Source organism: Cyprinodon tularosa, unplaced genomic scaffold, assembly GCF_016077235.1.
Source record: "Cyprinodon tularosa strain WSP-4 unplaced genomic scaffold, ASM1607723v1 ctg353, whole genome shotgun sequence".
Classification (NCBI taxonomy): domain Eukaryota; kingdom Metazoa; phylum Chordata; class Actinopteri; order Cyprinodontiformes; family Cyprinodontidae; genus Cyprinodon; species Cyprinodon tularosa.
The window spans coordinates 320700-340357 of NW_024039067.1; the positions used below are offsets into that span (position 1 = coordinate 320700).

Sequence of the window (19658 nt, forward strand, 5' to 3'; positions counted from 1 at the left end):
ACCAATCAGATTTCAGTTTTGCCCCAGGTCGCAGCTAGAGGACCCTCCCCATACGTCAGCATTTTCTGTCCTCTGATTGGTCAGTTAGAGCAAAACGTTTACAGCCAAGATAACTAGCGACAATTTGCATTTAAGACTTGTTTCTGGCCTCAATGGCTTACTTAATGGAGATACTAAGACTTCCTGCACAAAGACAGAGGGATGAATTTTGTTTATAAATAATCAGCATCTCTGGTGAGTGTGATATATGCTATTTTCATGCTTAATTCTCTATTTTATGTGGTAATTAGATGCGGTCGGTCGGTTCAGTCCATATACACCACCCGCCACTTAAAATATAGCTGGCTTTAATCTGATGCTGCCACAGCTTGATTTAGGTTTGACTTTGACTTTAATTCTAACACCTGATGATTATGCTTTGAATAATCCACTCTACTTTATTATCATCCTGCTCTGAGGTGAACCTGGGACTCAATCTAAAGTCTTTTTCTGAGTTATCGCAGGCTTTAGGGTATCATGCAGGTTTCTGCGGACGGTGCAGGTGTTTATACTTGATGCAGACCTTGTTACCGTATTCTCTGAAAATACACTATTAGCATAGGAAATATGGTCAAACATGTTCTGTCTTCTATCAAATGCACACTTTCTCCTTAACTTGATAAAGTTTCTTGCAAAGTTTAGACTCAAAAGTAAAAGGATAAAGAGGAAACTGCCTTTGGACGTTTGAAATTATATGAAGGTGCAGTTTTAAATACAGCAGACTAATATGTACTAATCTTTATAACTTACATTTCTGCTTCTTAAGGAGGAGGATTAGGGCCACTGGAAAAAAAAGCTTACTGATTTTAAAATTTTATTTCAGTTTAGTCTGGGAAAAAAGTCAGAATTCTGACTTTTTTCTCAGAATTCTGACTTTAATCTAAGAATTCTGACTATTTTTATTGTCAAAATTCAGTCAGAATTCTAAGAAAAAAAGTCAAATTTTTAGATTAAAGTCAGAATTCTGAGATTAAAGTCAGAATTCTGAGATTAAAATCAGAATTCTGAGATTAAAATCAGGATTTTGAGAAAAAAGTCAGAATCGTGATTTTTCCCCATACTAAACTGAAATAAAATGTAAAAATCAGTTAACTTTTTTTTCCAGCGGCACTAATCCTCTTTCGTAGCTTCTCTTCCCTTATTCAGTTCATTGTTTTTTTTCTGTGAATCTCTTTTTTCTTGAGGTATTAATTTACACACATTTCAATCATCCTAAATAGAGTAGGCCCCCCCAACAGCTTTCCTTTTAATTATCTCCATCCACCCTCTCATCTGCATTGTCCAAAGGCTTAGACAAGCATCCCCACAGCATGATGCTGCCACCACCATGTGTTCAGGATCATGAAAACATGGTGGTAATAAACCTAATGTTTTGGGGTTTTATTACATCAATCCTGGCATATCTGGTAATTGCTCTTTTTATGATTTTTCTCCTGAAATGAGCTAACCTGCCTTTAAACCTATGTATCTGTGTTCTTCTGCTTTACAATAATGCACTGCTCTATGATAGAACATAAGAAAAAAATCCCAATTAAACACTTTGAGGCGTCTATTGTTGTAACAATTGTCCAGAGCAGATAAACACTCCTGCAAATAGCAGTGAATAGCTGTTCTACCTGTTCCAATAAACATGACGTTATAGGTCTCCCCGTCCAGAGCCAGCACGCTGTCCACCACGATCCGAGTCAGTAAGGATCCCTTCTTGAGCAGCAGCGGCCCCCCGGTCAGCGGATGAACAGCCTCGTCCATCAAGGGCCGGTCTCTGATGAACTGGAGGGTTTTATCTGGGAGGTCCAAAGAGCGATTCATCCCCATTTTCCGAGCCACATTGTTGATGCACTAAAAATATAAACAAATAAAACTCGGTTCGACTTTTTTCCATTCCTCTTAGAAAAATCGGCCTGTGTGATTTTCCCATTTCCAGTTCAGAGAGGGGGAAACTTTATAGACCTACCGCTCCTGGTCTGGGGACCGGCACCTCTCCGGTGTACATCACCCATTTCACATGGGACGTCTCCACGGCAACAGATGTCTTGAATTTTCCCTCATTGAAAATGTCTCGAATAGCAGAGACAGTGTAGGCACACACTGCTGAGATCTGAGACAGACTCCTAAAACACACAGCAAAGAATAACAAGGATATAAAAATAAAATATATGACGACAAAAAGCTTTATTCTTTTTTTATTGTTCGGTATCGGCCTGTATCGACCTTATAACTGAATATCGGACATCGGCCACCCCACCGATATTTAACCCGATATTTGATCAGCTTCTGAGTTTCTAGTCTAAAAAAAAATAAATACTACTTCTTCTTCTTCAAAAACTTCTTTTTTACAGACTTAAAAACTTCTAAAGACGAGGGATAAAATATTGATACATTAAAATATCACAATATCTTCATATGCTGATATATTGCCATTTAAAAACACCATATCAATCTCTTTTACTAATGAAATATTGCTATATGTCATCGTTATGCTACGAAATCCCCCCAAAATTCACGAAATCTTGCCATATTTTTATATGTTGATATATTGACGCGGTATCGATCTATTTTACTAACAAAATCTCACAAGAATTTGCAAAATATCACGAGAGTTTGTAACAGAACGATGATATTTCACGAGATTTTGTAAGTAAAATAGATCGATATAGATCGAGTATATTATTTTTCAAAGTGTCAGAAATGGATAACAAAACTGCAATTTTCAATGACTACTTATTTTTGTCCAGCTTTAACATCGGTATCGATATCGGTTATCTGCTACATGAGTTTTAAAATATCAGCATATCGGATATCTGCCAAAATCCCAATATCGTGCATCCCTAGTTCAGATCATTTAAATCCACACAAACTCACTACCTAATAGATGTGTATTCCCTCTCATGCTTTAAATTCTTTCTCACAGTTCAGCAGCCAGCCCATATGAAGTAAATTCAACACCTGCTTGCTGATAAAACCGCAGAAAGTTGTAGTGAACACTCACGACTGAGGTGTGAAAACGGCGTAGAAGACACTCTTCCTCCAGTCCTTGTGCCGCAGCAGGAAGACATCCTGGACAATGGGGGGCAGGCTGGGTTCAGGGAAGGAACAATCCAGACGGGCTTTTAGGAACGAGGTCCATTTCCTCTGCAGCGTGCGCTGGCCACCCATATCTCCCTGAAGGAAAAAAAAGTAATAATAAAGTTGTGCAACCCTAACGCTGACTGGAACAGGTCAGCAGTCTCTTCAAACTCCTAAATAAAGCTGTAGCTCCATGCTACCTTGCAGACACGGGCCACCCTGGAAACCGCCACTTTTCTGTAGAAGTCGTACTCCATTGCGTTCTCACTGAAGAACAGGTACACCTTATCGTCGTCTCCATCCGGACTGTCAACGCTCTCCCCCATGAAGTCCATGTAGACAAAGTTGGGCTCTAAAATCCAACAATTCCACATTTTAAAAAGGAGACAGAAGAAAAACAGGATCATTAAAAAGCCAGAAATAAATTTTTGATTCTCTAATTTAGCTTTTTAAGACCTCACCACTGAGCCAGGAGCTCTTAAACTCGGTGCGAAGAGCCAAACTTGAGCTGCGCAGGATTACGGGCTCAGAGCCCAAGAAGTTGATGGATGTAGCAGAGTACAGGTCATTTCCTGTTGGACAGGAACAACAGAGGAGTAAGCATTCCTGGAAATCCATTATCCTCATTAAAATCAAACAATAAAACATTAATATACTTTCTAATGAACTGGACATTGTGTTTTGACATAATAGTGTTCAGTAAAAGCAGAGTGAAAGAGTTAAATGATGGCTACATTAAATACTGAGCATGAATGTCATTCCAAACTTGGTTCTGTTTAGACACTCTGCTGTTTTGTGTGTTTTGCTCAGTGTGGCAGACACTCACCAACCATGAGGGAGGAGTATCTCTGAAAGGGATCAAAAGGACACTTCCCTTTTCCCTCCTCCGGCCTTTCCCTCAGGGTCAGCCGGCCATTTGCAAACATCTGTCGGAAACAAAGCGAGCGGAGCAGGACACAAACAGGACAAAGATGGAGAAGCATGTTGTTTTATTCACACATACGAGAATAAAGGAGCATGGTTATATCTATTACTGCAGCAAAATAACCTCACACTGAACATAAAATAAACATTTGAGCACTTATTTAGTGAGAGAAGAATATTCTTTTATTTTCTTTAACTAACTCAGCAGTGACGCCATTACTGGTACCGCTGAGATTCACTTTAAAACAAAATAGCTTCTTTTTTTTTTTTTCTCAATTTATACAAATTTTTTGTACGTTCACCAGAGATTCTTTGAAGTTTTATTTAGCAATTCATGACTTCCTGAATCCTTGGGGCATAAATATGAGTTTGATGAAAAGGTCTGTTATTTTTAGCCAGTGGCGAATCAGCTGGATAAAAACCCAAAGCTATTCTGTCACCACACAAACTGACGAGGATGGAAAAGAATGTTCTACAAATCATGTTCAAAGCTGACCAGTAAAACTGGACGGTTAGACTGAGAGGCAGGCTATGGAGAAAAATACTCTCCTACATCTCCTCTGCTTGGCCTTCTGACTGCTAGTGTCTTCCTGAGTTCCAAAGGACTCAGCCTGAAACAAACACTGCAGGTTATCAAGTCATGCTGTTGGCCTTCTGTTCTTCCTTAAAAGACAATAAGAACCTTGTTAAGTGCATCGTGAACACAAGCTTTTAGAAAGAGCGATTTTTATTTGAATATCTCTGCTTCTTTTTGTATCCCAGCTTCTGTCTCTTTGAACCCCAGTCAGCCTCGGCTGATGGCCGCTCACACTGAGCCTGGTTCTGCTGGAGGTTTCTTCCTGTAAAAAGGAAGTTTTTCCTCTCCACTGTCGCTACAAGCATGCTTAGTGTGAGGGATTGCCTTTGACTTAATGTGTCGATGAAATTAACTGGTTTTCCTTAGATAGAAAACTTTATCTGACAGGATGATGTGGTGAACTGTAAAGTGCCTTCAGATGACATGTGTTGTGAATTGGCGCTATAGAAATAAACTGATTTAAAGTTCGACATGAGCGAAAATGAAAAATGGTCAAAAATCGCACTTCGACCCAAAATGGCCGACTTCCTGTGGGTTTTAGGGCATTCCTCCAAGAGACTTTTTTTTACGATTTGAGAAGATCTACCTGTGTGCCAAATTTTAAATCTCTGTGACTTACAGTTTACCCCAACTCACTTTAGGGGGCGCTGTGGAGTAATTTGGGGGCGGCCGTTTTGGATTCCTTTATAGACAGGCAATTTCACGCGGGGGACAATTTACTGCTAATTTACAAAGTTTTTGAATATGTGAAGTCCCCGTAAAATGCGTTCAAATTGCTACAAGAATAATAATAAGAAAGCTAACAGATACAATAGTATCCAATATAATATTTTTTTTTTTTTTTACAATGATGCAGTTCAACACACATAATCAGATCACCACAGAAACAGCCCTTCTTTCGTGGCCAAACCTCTGGGCAGAGCTGAAGATTTGACCAGGACTCAGGAACAGACTAAGATCCCTCCGTTTGCTCTGATTTTATTTTGAAATTGATTGAATTCAATATTTTTAAATCACAAAGTTGATTTCTTTCTTAAGTTGTTTATGGAATATTGTGCTTCTACATTAAGTGATGAATTTATTTTAGAGTTTTTCATAGATCTTTACCAGCCGTGCTGCTAAATGTGGGCCACTTTATGTAAAACAGAAAGGTAGAAACAACTCGATCTCAGTAAACACTTTATTTAAATAATTCTGTATACATAATTATTATTGAGAACCATAGGCTAAGGCTGAAGACCCTTAAAACTTATTGGGTTTGATCTGTTACTTCCTTCAATTATACCACATTGACCAAAGTTAAATGGCTGAATGTCGACAAATTAATGATTAAAAAGGATATACCGGTATATGGGGTCCCAAAGTAAGTTATATCAGCTTTAAAATAATGTATTTGGTCAATTTCACGTTTAATATGTAACTTTTTGTTTTAAGGCATATTATTATCTTTTTCTTCTATCTTCTCTTCTAGCTTTATTAAAAATAAAGACTTCTTTTCCCTAAAGTACTTTAAAGTTGAACAAAATTGATATACTTTCAAAAATAACAAGAAAACAAAATGTTTTTTGTGAGTATCTACTTAAAGTTGTTCAGCTCGGCATGTTCATAAAGCATTTCCATGTGTAGTGCAAACTGCTCTGCTCTTCCCTGAATGTTAATGTGCAACAAAAATGCAGTAAGAAAGGACAGAAAATAAAATAATAAGACCAACAAAGAAATCTGTTGTTTCTTTCCCATTTTGCATTGGAAAGAGGAAGAGCTTCCTGCTAACAAACATGTTGATGTGTAAGGAGGCTTTCATACAAAAGCTCCTTTGTCCATTGATGATATGATTCAGGCCTCAAAAACAGAAGCTGCTGTTTCCAACAGATCCTAGAATCAAAAACATGGTCATGCTAAGAAGCATTTCACACCTTTCCAATCCCTCATCGATTTCTTTCCCGGTATCGCACAGCGTCAACCGCTGCTAAAAATAGTACGGGTGCATGATCGAGTGAAGTCATGGTGCTGCACTGCTAGATATGTTACCTCATTAAAATGAGCACTGTAGTCATTTATAGTCTGTTCACATAATATTACTGCTGTAAATATTAAGGCTCCAATTTGACTGACATTTGCAAACAGCTTCTGTTTCCACCTTTTTAAAATCAGTCCCTCAAAGCATGAGTTTTGAGGAGAATGTTTTGTGTGATTTTACTTTAAAAAGTCTTCATGTATAAACTGTTTTAGATTGTGTTACTGTTATTTATGCCATAGAACCAACTGTTTTTACCCAATTTGCAGATCTAAAGCCTGACATTTCAGTCATATATTCTTTTTTTTTTTGTAATATTAGTCCACAAAGATTTGCTGTAGCCGACCTGTGAACATCTGGACCACTGGCCTGTTGTTAGTCCAATATACCCTCCCCATTAATTATTTTTTCAGTATTTTTGTTCATTTTATTCATTTGGATCAGGTGCCTTCATTTATTCCCCAACTCGAACCCAGAACCCAAACATCAAGGACAGAGGCCTCCATCCACGTCTCATCGCTGCGGCAACGCCTCACCGTTTCCACATCATCTCTCATTACAGATTAAATAGATTTGAAATGTTTTATTATTTTTATTTTCTATGGAGAGGACTTCTGATTTTCAATTCTTTTTCAGGGTTAATTCATTTTTGCTCTTTTATTTTTGTTTTCATTTTCTTTTAAACGCTTATTTTTGGTTTAGTTACAAGTTTACAAGATATAGTTTTAGTCTTTTATGTAATATGAGGTAGCATGGCCTCTCAGGTCCTTGTATGATACATTTTTATTTTTTTTGGTCTTCATGATGCTGTTTATGTATTGGTTAAAGCTCTGTTCACCCTCACAGAAAGGACAACTCATTTTCATCTTGAGAAAATGTGAAATCTCCTAGAATGAAATATATGCACCTCACAGGTGTCAAGTAACAAAGTACAAATACTTTGTTTCCTTGTTTAAGTAGAAATGTTGGCTATTTATACTTTACTAGAGTTATTATGTTTTAGACAACTCTTTACTTCTACCCCTTACATTATAAAAACAGACTCAATCATTTCATAATTGCCTGTTGTTATTTAAAAAAAAACACATCAAAATAATTAGTCATTCAGACAATTAATTTCTTTGTGGTTGGACTCGGTGCTGCCCCAAATTGTTGTTCAATACATTCCAAAATAAGTAGTGTTTCAAGATGATGCAAAGTTAAATTTGACAAAGTTAACATTAGTTATGCATATAAGATAATTAATTATAAGAAAGTTTTAATCCAGAATTAGTAGAAAAATGTTCGTTTAATAGGGCAGAGGTAGATTTTTCCTGCATTACTTTTACTTTTACACTTTAAGTAGTTTTAAAAACTTACTTTAATACTTTAAGCTTTTTACTCAAGTAAAATTGATGCTCTAACTTCTACAATAGTGTTTTAAACAGTAGGATTTCTACATCTACTTAAATAATAAACAGTAATAATTTTGACTCCTCTAGTGCATTCACAGAATGAGTTAAGGAAATAATAGTGATGTAGAATATTAAGCAGAACAGGTAACTTATCGTTTAAAAACTAAAACAAAATAAAGGTGTTTTTAAAATTTCTCTGTCAACTAAATAATTTCTCCAAGTATGGCACATATTTTGAAATTATTAACATAAAATCCCTCAAAAGAAATGTCATTTTTACAATTCCTTTGATCTGCTGAATAAAGCATACTCACCATATAATCACAGGCTGGAGAAAAGGCGTTTGTTCCACAGACGTAGAATGTAGTGTCGTTCACACTGTGCAGCGTTCGAATGTAGTTGCGGCATTCCACCTGCGGATAAAAAGGTCAGGGTTTTGTTAGTTCAGCCGTAAAAAAGCACAAACATGCCACACATGTACAGTTGTTAACGCGTGCTGCACAGAGCCGAGCTGCTGAGGACCAAAAGGTCAAGGATGTTTCTCCCTGGGCCTTTTTTTGGACATTCAACACAAAGCTAAAAGCAGAGCACTTCAAAGGGACCTCTAAGTAAAGATTTCAACAAGGAAAAAAATCTACACTTCAAAACATAAATGATTAACAGAAACAGCCGGAGGCCGATTTCAGTTTGCAGTCGTCCTTTAGGTTTTCCAGAAAATACTCTAATTAGGCTTTGTTTTGGAAGGTGCAACACAAACCTCTGCGTGTTTTCCTTTGTATTTGCACTCCCTCTGCTTCTCCTCGGTAACTTGCCAACGCACCTGCATCAGCAGAAGGAAAGGATCCTGTTAAAGCATGCATTAATTGTGTTGCAACCTGCTAGCACTAATACAGGGACAATTTTGTTTTTCCTTTAGCAGTCATTGCACAGGTAGCAGACTGCTGGTTTTAAAACCTAAGTGCACCTGCAGTGACACACATTTACATTTTCCCATAAAAAAAAGCAGAAATAGTCAAGTTTAAATAAGAGACGTCAGTATTTTAGGTCCTAACGTCAAACTTTCTTGTTCTTTCTTCTTTTAAATGTACAAGGCCTCATATTAAGCAAATAATAAACAATCCCTCAGAAATACAAAATATTCAGAATAACACGTCCAGAACTTGTATGACTTTGACAAGTTATCTTAACTGAGGTAGTCTATGCTTCCGGATTACACCAGATTGTAGTTTCTCTTTAAGTGACATAAACACCACCTGTTCTAATCAGTAAAGTCATTTAGAAACTTAAAGTGGAGCAGCAGAGATGTCAAATAACATACAGGAAGTAGAGGCTGCAATCCAGCCCAGACCGCAGATCAGTAATGTATTAACATTTTATTTGAATGTGTTGCTATCAGGAAAGTTGTTCTTAAGATAACCAGTCAGCTAGCAATGGAGATGTTGCTTCCATTTTCCAATTTTCACGTGCAAAACAGGAACATTCGGAAGCAGAGACAGCTGATCAGTCACGTGTGGTAAAAGTTCCATATGCCAGAGCTGATTGGAAAAAAAATGCTTCCATCTCCTGTTTTCTGCATTAATTATTTATATGCAAAAGCCAAAAACTACCTAAAATTAGATTTTTTTTTTTTTGTGAGTTTGAGGACATTCTTTTATTTTATTTTATAATTTCCATCAAGCTGTTCTGATTGGATACTTCAAAGTTGGCATTAGAACAAACTGATGTAAACACACCTGCTGTGAACTAAGTGAAATTTCATCAGTGCAGACAGAGTGTCTGCATAGAATATAAGGAGATCAATTAAGGTTAAAACTGGGGAATTCCTTGCAAAATTTGAGTAAAAATTGTATCACCTGCTTTGTGCGGCATCCATCTTTTAATTATGAAGCAGTTCAAACTGAATATTTTTACAAAAACATACCAGCGGCTCGGCCTAGCTGGTGGTTGACTGTGTTTGCTGTGGAATCGGATGCAAAGGAAGGCAGTAATAGAGTCTCATTTATCTAAAACAGCATATGATCCAACACCAATGGAACTCAAACATGCAACACTTTAATGTAGTCATCAGAGGTTCTGAATTAATAAGGCAACAGCAGAGCTGATTCTTTTTATTTAAACACTTGTCTTTAAATCTGTTATCTCATTATTCTTTTCCAGGCAACCATAAACCAAACTACTCTAAAGGTCAAAATCTGAGAAAGCTGGGAACCGCTTCAAGCCACAAGGCAAGTTCAGCCTTGAGCAGCTCGCTAAATATTTGATCTACTGGTTTAACCACTGCAGTAAAATGCCATGAAAAAAAAAAATCAACAAAGCTTTAATTTTGCTGCTGCAACATTTCATTAAGTCTTGCATTTAACCTGTAAACATTCTGCAGTCACTTTTATTGTTGGAGCTCACAGATGAAAAACCTGCACATATAGCTTAATAACTTAATAACATGATAACTCACTCTATCCTTTTGAACAGAGATGTTGTTGATATCCAGAGCATAGATGGCCTCTCTTGCCCCCAGCAGCAACACACCCAGGTCCTCTCTGATCAGCATGGTTGAGTAATTGAAAAACCCATTTTCTTTGAACAACTTCAGGTCACCTGGCCGGAGAAAAAGGTCACATTACTTAGCTGAGCTTCATCTCCTTCTCCTCCAGCAACAATTCAGCAGCATTGACTCCATATATATAAATATTCCACAGCTAAAAGAAAAATGCTAATTTGTAGAGAAACTAATAAACTTGTCACTGGAGGTGGAAGAAGAAAAATCTACATCCTCACTTCAGCATCATACATCAGGGGTAAAATATTCAAATGCATGCAGCATACAGCACCTTCTGACTTACTCTGGTAGGAGACGGTCTTTCGTGGAACACAATACTGAGCGCTGAGCACACTGAAAAAAAGCTGAAGCATCAATCCACAGACGATGCTTAGTGACGACAGAAGAGACATGGCTTAGGGTCCAGGATCTGTTGACGTGCCGAAGAGCCGCTCTGTCCGGCTCTGACGCTCATACACCAAAAATCAGAGAACAAGCATGGTTCAGGATTTACTGCTTATTCAGAAGTGTAACCAGGACTCGCCCTGAATGGGTTCAGCTTGAAGTTGATGGGTATCTATGTCGGCGTTAGCCTCCAGCGCAGAGCTAATGAGCTGCTGGTGTCCTCTCTGGAAGGAGGAGCGGGAGCCATGCTGCCCGGCTAGTGCTGGGCTGTGCTGGAGGACTTCATTTCCAGGGTTCTGCCAAAGATACAAGAAGATCTATGAATAATCAAAGAGGGGTGTGAAAAAGAAAGGCTCTCACTGAAATTGAGAGACAATTCTTCAGAATAAAGTAGCTGCTTTGCTGCGTTTTGCTTCCCTGTTTGTCCTGTGATACGTTTGAAGATGGGAGGATAATCACTATGCAGGGACGAGATGGCCATGCTGAAACATGGAAGCTGCTTTAACATTTCTGTTCCTCAACAAATACAAGCACTCAAAATGGAGAGAAAACCAGTGCATCACAAAAGTATTCACACCCCACCAATATTCTAAAACAACAAATGTGTATTCTATGAGTTTTCCATGTGATAAAATGGGAAGTGGAAGTGGAGCTTTTTACAAATAAAAATATGAAAGTTGGCAGATCTTTTTGAGGAATTGTAAAAATGACATTTTGAGGCTACTTTCCACTGTGACTACAACCACAGGTACATATTTGCACTTTCTTGGCAACATAGTTTAACCTTGGTCTAATCTGAGATTTTTATGAGCAACAGTTCTAATCAATTCTAAAATTTGACTTGGCTATAGACTTTGATTAAGCTTTTTAATTTTAGAATATATTTTCATCTAAACCATTTTATTGTAGCTCTGGGGTTTTTTTTGCTAGATTTTTTTAACCTATACCTGTTTTTAATTCTAGGAACCCTCAATATTTAGCTCCATTCATGTTCCCATCAACCCTGACTAGCTTCCCTATCCCTCCTCAACCCTCTTCATGATGCTTCCACCATCACAAACAGCCTCCTTCAGATCATATTTCCATGATCAACACACAACCAGACACTTCTTTATTACAAACCCTTCACCGCTGTAAGATCATGCAGCTTAAAGGTATAGTGGAGGATTTTCGTGAATTCTTTTTAAAAGACCGGCCCTCTCCAGTTTAAAAAAAAATTGCACATGCACAATCCCGTTCCCTCTAACGAGAAGGAACGCCTATTAAACACGTGCAAGGGGAAACACGAGCCCATTTCTCCTCGTGCACGCTCTGTTTAAAACCTGCTGTTTGCATCACTGATACAAGCTTTGTCAAAGGAAGATTTGCAGTTTTCCCACAATGTCAGACTCACCACTGGTAAGTGAAAGGGACGGGCAGGTAGGATGGCCTTACGTTAACATGTCACCAGGATGATTGATAATTAGGAGGACCACTTATTTTGATGATCCACCCGGAAAAAGAACATCCTCAACTGTACCTTTAACTATGACTTTGCAATATATTCACAACCTAACTGAATGTTTGTGTCACATTACATTTAAAAAGAGTTAGACACTGATTTTCATTTGCAAAGCAGTTTAATATCCAGTCTCTGACGAGGAAGCTAAAGCACCTCAGGATGCTCACTGCAAAAACGATCTAGAAATAAGTCTACATTTATTAAATTGAGCAGGTAAATACAATGATTTGTCAATGGAATTAATATTTTTACTCTTAAAACAAGATAATTAGATAAGATACAATTGTTTTCTCTTATTTTAGATGTAAACTGTCTTGTTCCATTGGCAAAGTGTCTCACTTACCTCCATAATTCAAGAAAAAATGCACTTATTTTAAGAAAAAATAACTCATTTAGCTTTAAATGTCTAAGTTACACTGCAAAAATAATCCAGAAATGAGTAAAAAATTCTTAAATTAAGTATATTTACCCTTAATTTGAGCAGGTAAATAAGATGATCTGCCAATGGAATGAGTATTTTTACTCTTAAAATAAGATAGTTAGATAATATGCACTTGAAATATGACAATAACATTGTTTTTTCTTTTTTTAAAAGGAAATTGTCTTGTTCCATTGGCAAAGTGTCTCACTTACCTCCTCAATTCAAGGAAAAACGCACTTATTTTAAGAAAAAAATACCTTGAGAGATTGAGATTTCTATTTTTTGCAGTGTAAGCAGGGGGCAACATTAACCTGAAAAGGTCTAACGTGAACATGTCCATCTCACTGACAATGAAACTGTTTTTTTTGTTGTTGTTTTTTTAAACCATGAACTGAATGAACCGATTCAAACATAACTTTGTTGTGAGTCTGAGTTTGGCAGCAAGAACAGCCGTAGTCAACAAGTCAACTTTACAAAGGAAACCCATGTCAAGTAAAAAACTGCACAGTGCCACTGGGCCCCCTACCCCCACCGCTCTCAGCATCTTCCTGTCCCCCTCCCTGATAAGAAGCAGCTTCCTCTGGGCTCAGTGGGGTTCAGGCTGCAGAGAGAGACAGAAGAGTGAGCGGATGACGGTGGGTGTCTGTGTGTGAGTGTGTGTGAGTATGTGTAGGCCTTGCATGCAGATCACGGCCTCTCACTGTATCACAGCTTCTTCCAAGAGTTTGCTTCTGTTTTGACTAACTGTGTGAAGTGTTCTCATTCAAAATTCATCAAGGCCCTTTATCCCTGCCTCACACACACACACACACACACACACACACACACACACACACACACACACACACACACACACACACACACAGCTGACTGGGAAGCAAAACAAACGTGTGCTCAGACACAGGTCCCTCACAAATGCCGTGCAACTGTTGCTTAAAAGTTTTATTCCCAGGAGAAAAACATGCGACAGATTTGACAGACATGCTTCCTCAGAAACGCGCCACAGAGTCCCTGCCTGTTGACAGCAAAACAGATTTCAAATTTCCTCGACAGACAACCAGGGCACACATACCCCCCTCCCCACATGTTGCCTCGGTTCTCAAGATGCGTTGTTGTAACGAAGCGCCACACTCCTATCCTTGTTGTTAGTTGACACAATGGGACAAGCTGCTGCATGTAGGACAGCTCATCCCTTGTCAGAGCGACGACATCCTGCATGCCTCCTCCTCCCCCTCTTGGGCTGCCAGGAGGGCGAATGGAACAGCTGAAGGGAATGACTGCACATTGTTTTTCATTTTTCTTTTGCAGCTCTTGACATGCAGCTCCATACGGTGCAGACAGGTAGGTATGGCTGCAATAACAGAGCAGGCGTTTCCATCTTTTCCTCCTATCTGTTCAGCTTTAAACTCACATGCCATAAACAGCCGAATATCTGCTGAAACATTCTTAACCTTTTCACATTGTGTGACTATTACTACTGAAAACCTTTATGTAAAGTAAAAGAAAAGATTGAAAAATGTGGTACAAATAACTATTCAGTCCTCTGAGTCTGAAGGGATCCTCCTTCTCACATATAAAGCCTTAAATGGCCAAGCTCCATCTGATATCAGAGATCTGATTGTTCCTTATGTTCCTAACAGAGCACTTCGCTCTCAATCTGCAGGTTTACTAGTGGTTCCTAGAATTTTTAACAGTAAAATGGGATGCAGATCTTTTAGTTATCAGGCTCCTCTCCTGTGGAACCAACTACCAGTTTTAGTCCGTGAGGCAGACACCCTGTCTACTTTTAAGACTAGGCTTAAAACTTTCCTTTTTGATAAAGCTTCTAGTTAGAGTGGCTCAGATTATCCTGAGCTATCTCTATAGTTATGCTGCTATAGGCTTAGACTGCTGGAGGACATAGGGACCCCCATTTCATAATTCTGCTTTATTCTATCTCTATTCTCCCACTCTGCAGAATCTGTTAGTTCAATCTCTAACGTTCTGCTTTCGCTGCTTTTTCTCATAGTAGCTTCATCTGGTCTGTTCCTGTTTGGCTGTGACTCCATCCTGGAGAGAAACATCAGCTGTGCTGCTGCCAGCAATGCATTTCTATGTGGATATTCTGCCTGGCTGTGTGTTTGCTGGACGGTGCCGCCGGTGGAGCTGGTTGATTGTTGCCTTTTGTATTTGCTTCTTTTTCTATGTCTGCTTCTCTCTGATTGAACCCCAGTCGGCCTCACCAGATGGCCGCTCACTGTCGCAACAAGTATGCTTGGTGTGAGGGATTTCTGGAGAGTCAATGAGTCGATGCAATCAGCTGGTTTTCCTTAGATAGAACATTTTTAACCAATTCGATCTAGTTGAATTGTCTCTGTAAAGTGCCCTGAGATGACACTTGTTGAGAATTGGCACTATATAAAACTGAATTGCGTCAATACTTTTTTTTACATTCAGAACTAACTGCATTTACAGCTATGCTTCTGCCAGCTCTGCACATCTAGAGTCTCACATTTATCCCCAAATTCTCTCAGATTGGGTGGAGAGTGAGGGAGTTTTTCCTTCCAAAATAAAGGAACTTTAAATAGGCTGTTATAATACACTCATCTACTTTGACCTAAATGCTCATATCTTTACTAAGAGGCAAACCTCCATCTTGGTCTTAAAACTCCTGCTGCATTGGTTTTTCCCCTGTGTATTTAGCTCCAGCTCTGACAAAGCTACTTTATTCCAGCTGAAGCAAAAACATCCCCTCAGCACAAAGCTATCATCACTATTTCATAGTCTTCATGTTTAGCATTTCGTAGGCCACAAAAAAAAAATCTTTCCTCGCTTAAATTTAGCATGTTTGTTGTGTTCCCTTCATGGTGTGGGCTAAACTGGAAGCATTTTACAAATGCTGGTCCTACAAACTGTGTTATTTACCTGTCAGCTCCTTCAGTCCTCTTGATTTCCAAAGCTGGGGTCATGACCCCACTTTGTGTCTTGAGATTAAATTCAATCAACTAATGATAAAATTACATTTAAGTGATCAAAAATATAAAAGCATCACTTAAAAATGGAAAACCAACTGCTTTGGTTGTGAATGTTCTTTGTAATGTTATTCCAGCCTTTTCGGATTGATATTGCAGAAATGTCTGTAAACTCGACCAACAATTTGGGTCAAAGGTCAACTCTGGACACCTCAGCTGTAGGATGTTCTTCCTATGAGGTCTACATGTTTATGTGGAAGAACACGCCTTGGCTGGCTTCCAGTGGTGCCATACTCTTTCCTTTGAGATGTTCGAAGTTACCAATATCTATAATGGGATTAGAAGGAAGTTTACACATAAGGAGGAAGTTTGTTGCTGGGATTTTTTTTTAGGAGAATCTCGTAAAGGTTTTTATTCGAAACATTAATGTAAACCTTTCTCTTCAAACTTTACATTTATACTTTAATTGGTGTCGGTCTGTTACATGAAAACCTGATAAAAACAATTGGGGGGAATATTTGAGCCTGGTTCTGCTGGAGGTTTCTTCCTGTTAAAAGGGAGATTTTCCTCTCCACTGTCGCTACAAGCATGCTTAGTGTGAGGGATTGCTGAAGAGTCAATGAGTCGATGCAATCAACTGGTTTTCCTTAGATAGAAAACTTTGAATCAATTTGACTGGATGATCTGGTGAACTGTAAAGTGCCTTGAGATGACATGCAGGGCTCGATGTTAACAATTGCCCGATCTCCCGGGGCAAGTAGTTTTTATTGTTGGGAGAGTACAAATTTCATTGTATTTGCCCACCGGGCAAGTACAATGATCGCAAAAAAATGTATCACTCAAAATTACTTTAAAATCACCGAAATTCGATGAAAACGACGCAGAAGCGTTGCCGGCACCATTTTTGTTTTTTTGTACATATTCTCACGTGATTTGAAAAAGGTGCATGATTTGAAAAAGACGGGTGATTTTCCGCCAGATGGCGTGATTTTTGTCCACCTAGCGGCAATTTTGATGTAGTTGCCAAAACGAAAAACAAGCTAGAAAGCGCTATCTGGCTATATGGCAGTCTTCTGCACAGTGATGCAGGTCATACATTCAAAAATTTTCATCAAATTTTTTTCTCTTATACATTGGAGAGGTGCATTTAAATGTTATACAGGTGCTGGTCATAAAATTAGAATATCATGAAAAAGTAGATTGATTTCAGTAATTCCATTTAAAAAGTGAAACTTGTATATTATATTCATACATTACATACAAACTCATATATTTCAGATGTTTATTTTGTTTAATTTTGATGATTACAAATGACAACAAATTAAAATCTCAAATTCATCATATCAGAAAATTAGAATATTACTGAAGACCAATAAAAACAAAGGATTTATAGAAATGTTGGCCAACTGAAAAGTATGAACATGAAAAGTATGAGCATGTACAGCACTCAGTATTTAGTTGGGCCTCCTTTGGCCTGTATTACTGCAGCAATGCGGCGTGGCATGGAGTCGATCAGTCTGTGGCACTGCTCAGGTGTTATGATAGCCCAGGTTGCTCTAATAGTGGCTTTTAGCTCTTCTGAATTGTTGGGTCTGGTGTATTGCATCTTCTTCTTCACAATACCCCATAGATTTTCTATGGGGTTAAGGTCAGGAGAGTTTGCTGGCCAATTAAGAACAGGGATACCATGGTCCTTCAACCAGGTACTGGTAGCTTTGGCACTGTGTGCAGGTGCCAAGTCCTGTTGGAAAATGAAATCTGCATCTCCAAAAAGTTGGTCAGCTGCAGGAAGCATGAAGTGCCCTAAAACTTCCTGGTATGTGGCTGCGTTGACCCTGGACCTCAGAAAACACAATGGACCAACACCAGCAGATGACATGGCACCCCAAACCATCACTGACTGTGGAAACTTTACACTGGACTTCAAGCAACGTGGATGAAGTGCCTCTCTTCTTTTCCTCCAGACTCTGGGACCTTGATTTCCAAAGGAAATGCAAAATTTACTTTCATCAGAGAACATGACTTTGGACCACTCACCAGCAGTCCAGTCCTGTTTCTCTTTAGACGCTTCTGACGCTGTCTGTGGTTCAAGAGTGGCTTGACACAAGGAATGCGACAGCAGAAACCCATGTCTTTCATACGTCTGTGTGTGGTGGTTCTTGAAGCACTCACTCCAGCTGCAGTCCACTCTTTGTGAATCTCCCCCACATTTTTGAAGGGGTTTTGTTTCACAATCCTCTCCAGGGTGCGGTTATCTCTCTTGCTTGTACACTTTTTTCGACCACATCTTTTCCTTCCCTTCGCCTCTCTATTAATGTGCTTGGACACTGAGCTCTGTGAACAGCCAGCCTCTTTAGCGATGACCTTTTGTGTCTTGCCCTCCTTGTGCAAGGTGTCGATGGTCGTCTTTTGGACAACTGTCAAGTCAGCAGTCTTCCCCATGATTGTGTAGCCTATAGAACTAGACTGAAAGACCATTTAAAGGCTTTTGCAGGTGGTTTGAGTTAATTAGCTGATTAGAGTGTGGCACCAGGGGCCATCAATTTTGAACCTTTTCACAATATTCTAATTTTCTGATATGACGAATTTGAGATTTTCATTTGTTGTCATTTGTAATCATCAAAATTAAACAAAATAAACATCTGAAATATATGAGTTTGTATGTAATGTATGAATATAATATACACTTTTTAAATGGAATTACTGAAATCAATCTACTTTTTCATGATATTCTAATTTTATGACCAGCACCTGTAGAGCTAAACATGTTAAATTGGTGACCTGTTATGTTATTATTATTGTCTTGTTGCTGCATTTATTTTTTCAGGGAAAACTAATCCTGAGTCAGTTAAAAGTCAGGGAATTCTGAAATCATGTCAGACTGTGGAAACCCTGTATAAAATGACTATGTGTAATGATTCTCTAGAAAAGTCACATTATATTAATAGTATTATCTTGTATAAACATACCGTGACTCTAAAATAAGTTATTAATTTGTGACATTGACTTATGTCTTGTGATTTATCTTTTTTTAACCTTTCAAGTATTTTTTTAGATATTTAACATTACAATTTATATTTTTCCAAGCACACAACAGTTTAAAGCAAAGTTTAGTTTGAAAAGAATGAGCAGGAAGGATTGAAAAGCATGTTAACACGGTAATGTAGGCTTGAGTTCATTATCTGACGCATGCAGATACACACCAGGAACCTGGAAACTTACTGAATTACAAAAAAACATTTAAAAAACAAACATGTTTCATTGATATATATACAAAAATGAATATTAGGAACTATATTTATCAAACATTATACTGAGCAAGTAAAAACTGTTTCTGGGCAAATGAAATGTGAAAGTCTGACGTTGGGTAAAAATCCTTAAGGTCTACCCCTGACATGTGTTGTTAATTGGCTCTATAGAAATAAACGGAAATAAAAACGGAATATTTTTGCACTGTATAGATAATTTGACAGCAGCCTCCATCAAACCCAACGTCAGACTTTTCAAAGGGACTCTTTTCTATGGGAAGATAAGGCCAATGCGTCGCACTCACACTTTGACCCGCCTCCAAGCAGCTGGTGTTTAAATGCAGGCTTCAGATTTCAGTCAGATCATGTTAGATCTCAGGTGTGGTGTCACAATGAGGTTAGATCAGTCTGATTCATTTCTGACTCACATGTAAGATCAGAGAACCTCTATTTAATTACCAAAGTTCACAGCGACAGGTTCAACCTTCTGTAAACCTCTGTGCCGCAGTAAAACTACCACACTTACTTTTATTTCAACCTGTAATACCAGAATATTTTCATATTTTTCACCTCGTCATCATA

At 38.3% G+C, this 19658-nt stretch overlaps 1 protein-coding gene across 1 annotated transcript in view; it reads right to left on the reverse strand.

The window, feature by feature from the left end:
* si:ch211-129c21.1 (uncharacterized protein LOC563087 homolog) overlaps nt 1-19658 on the reverse strand; it is a 36698-nt gene that overhangs the window by 3317 nt on the left and 13723 nt on the right. Inside the window, exons 2-11 of the mRNA XM_038295326.1 lie at nt 10855-11251; nt 10467-10609; nt 8772-8834; nt 8329-8427; nt 3932-4031; nt 3567-3677; nt 3306-3457; nt 3029-3201; nt 1994-2150; nt 1656-1878 (exon numbers count right to left, since the gene is read on the reverse strand). Coding sequence (XP_038151254.1) covers nt 1656-1878; nt 1994-2150; nt 3029-3201; nt 3306-3457; nt 3567-3677; nt 3932-4031; nt 8329-8427; nt 8772-8834; nt 10467-10609; nt 10855-10963 — 1330 coding nt within the window. The 5' untranslated portion in view covers nt 10964-11251. The remainder of the gene's footprint in view (nt 1-1655; nt 1879-1993; nt 2151-3028; nt 3202-3305; nt 3458-3566; nt 3678-3931; nt 4032-8328; nt 8428-8771; nt 8835-10466; nt 10610-10854; nt 11252-19658) is intronic.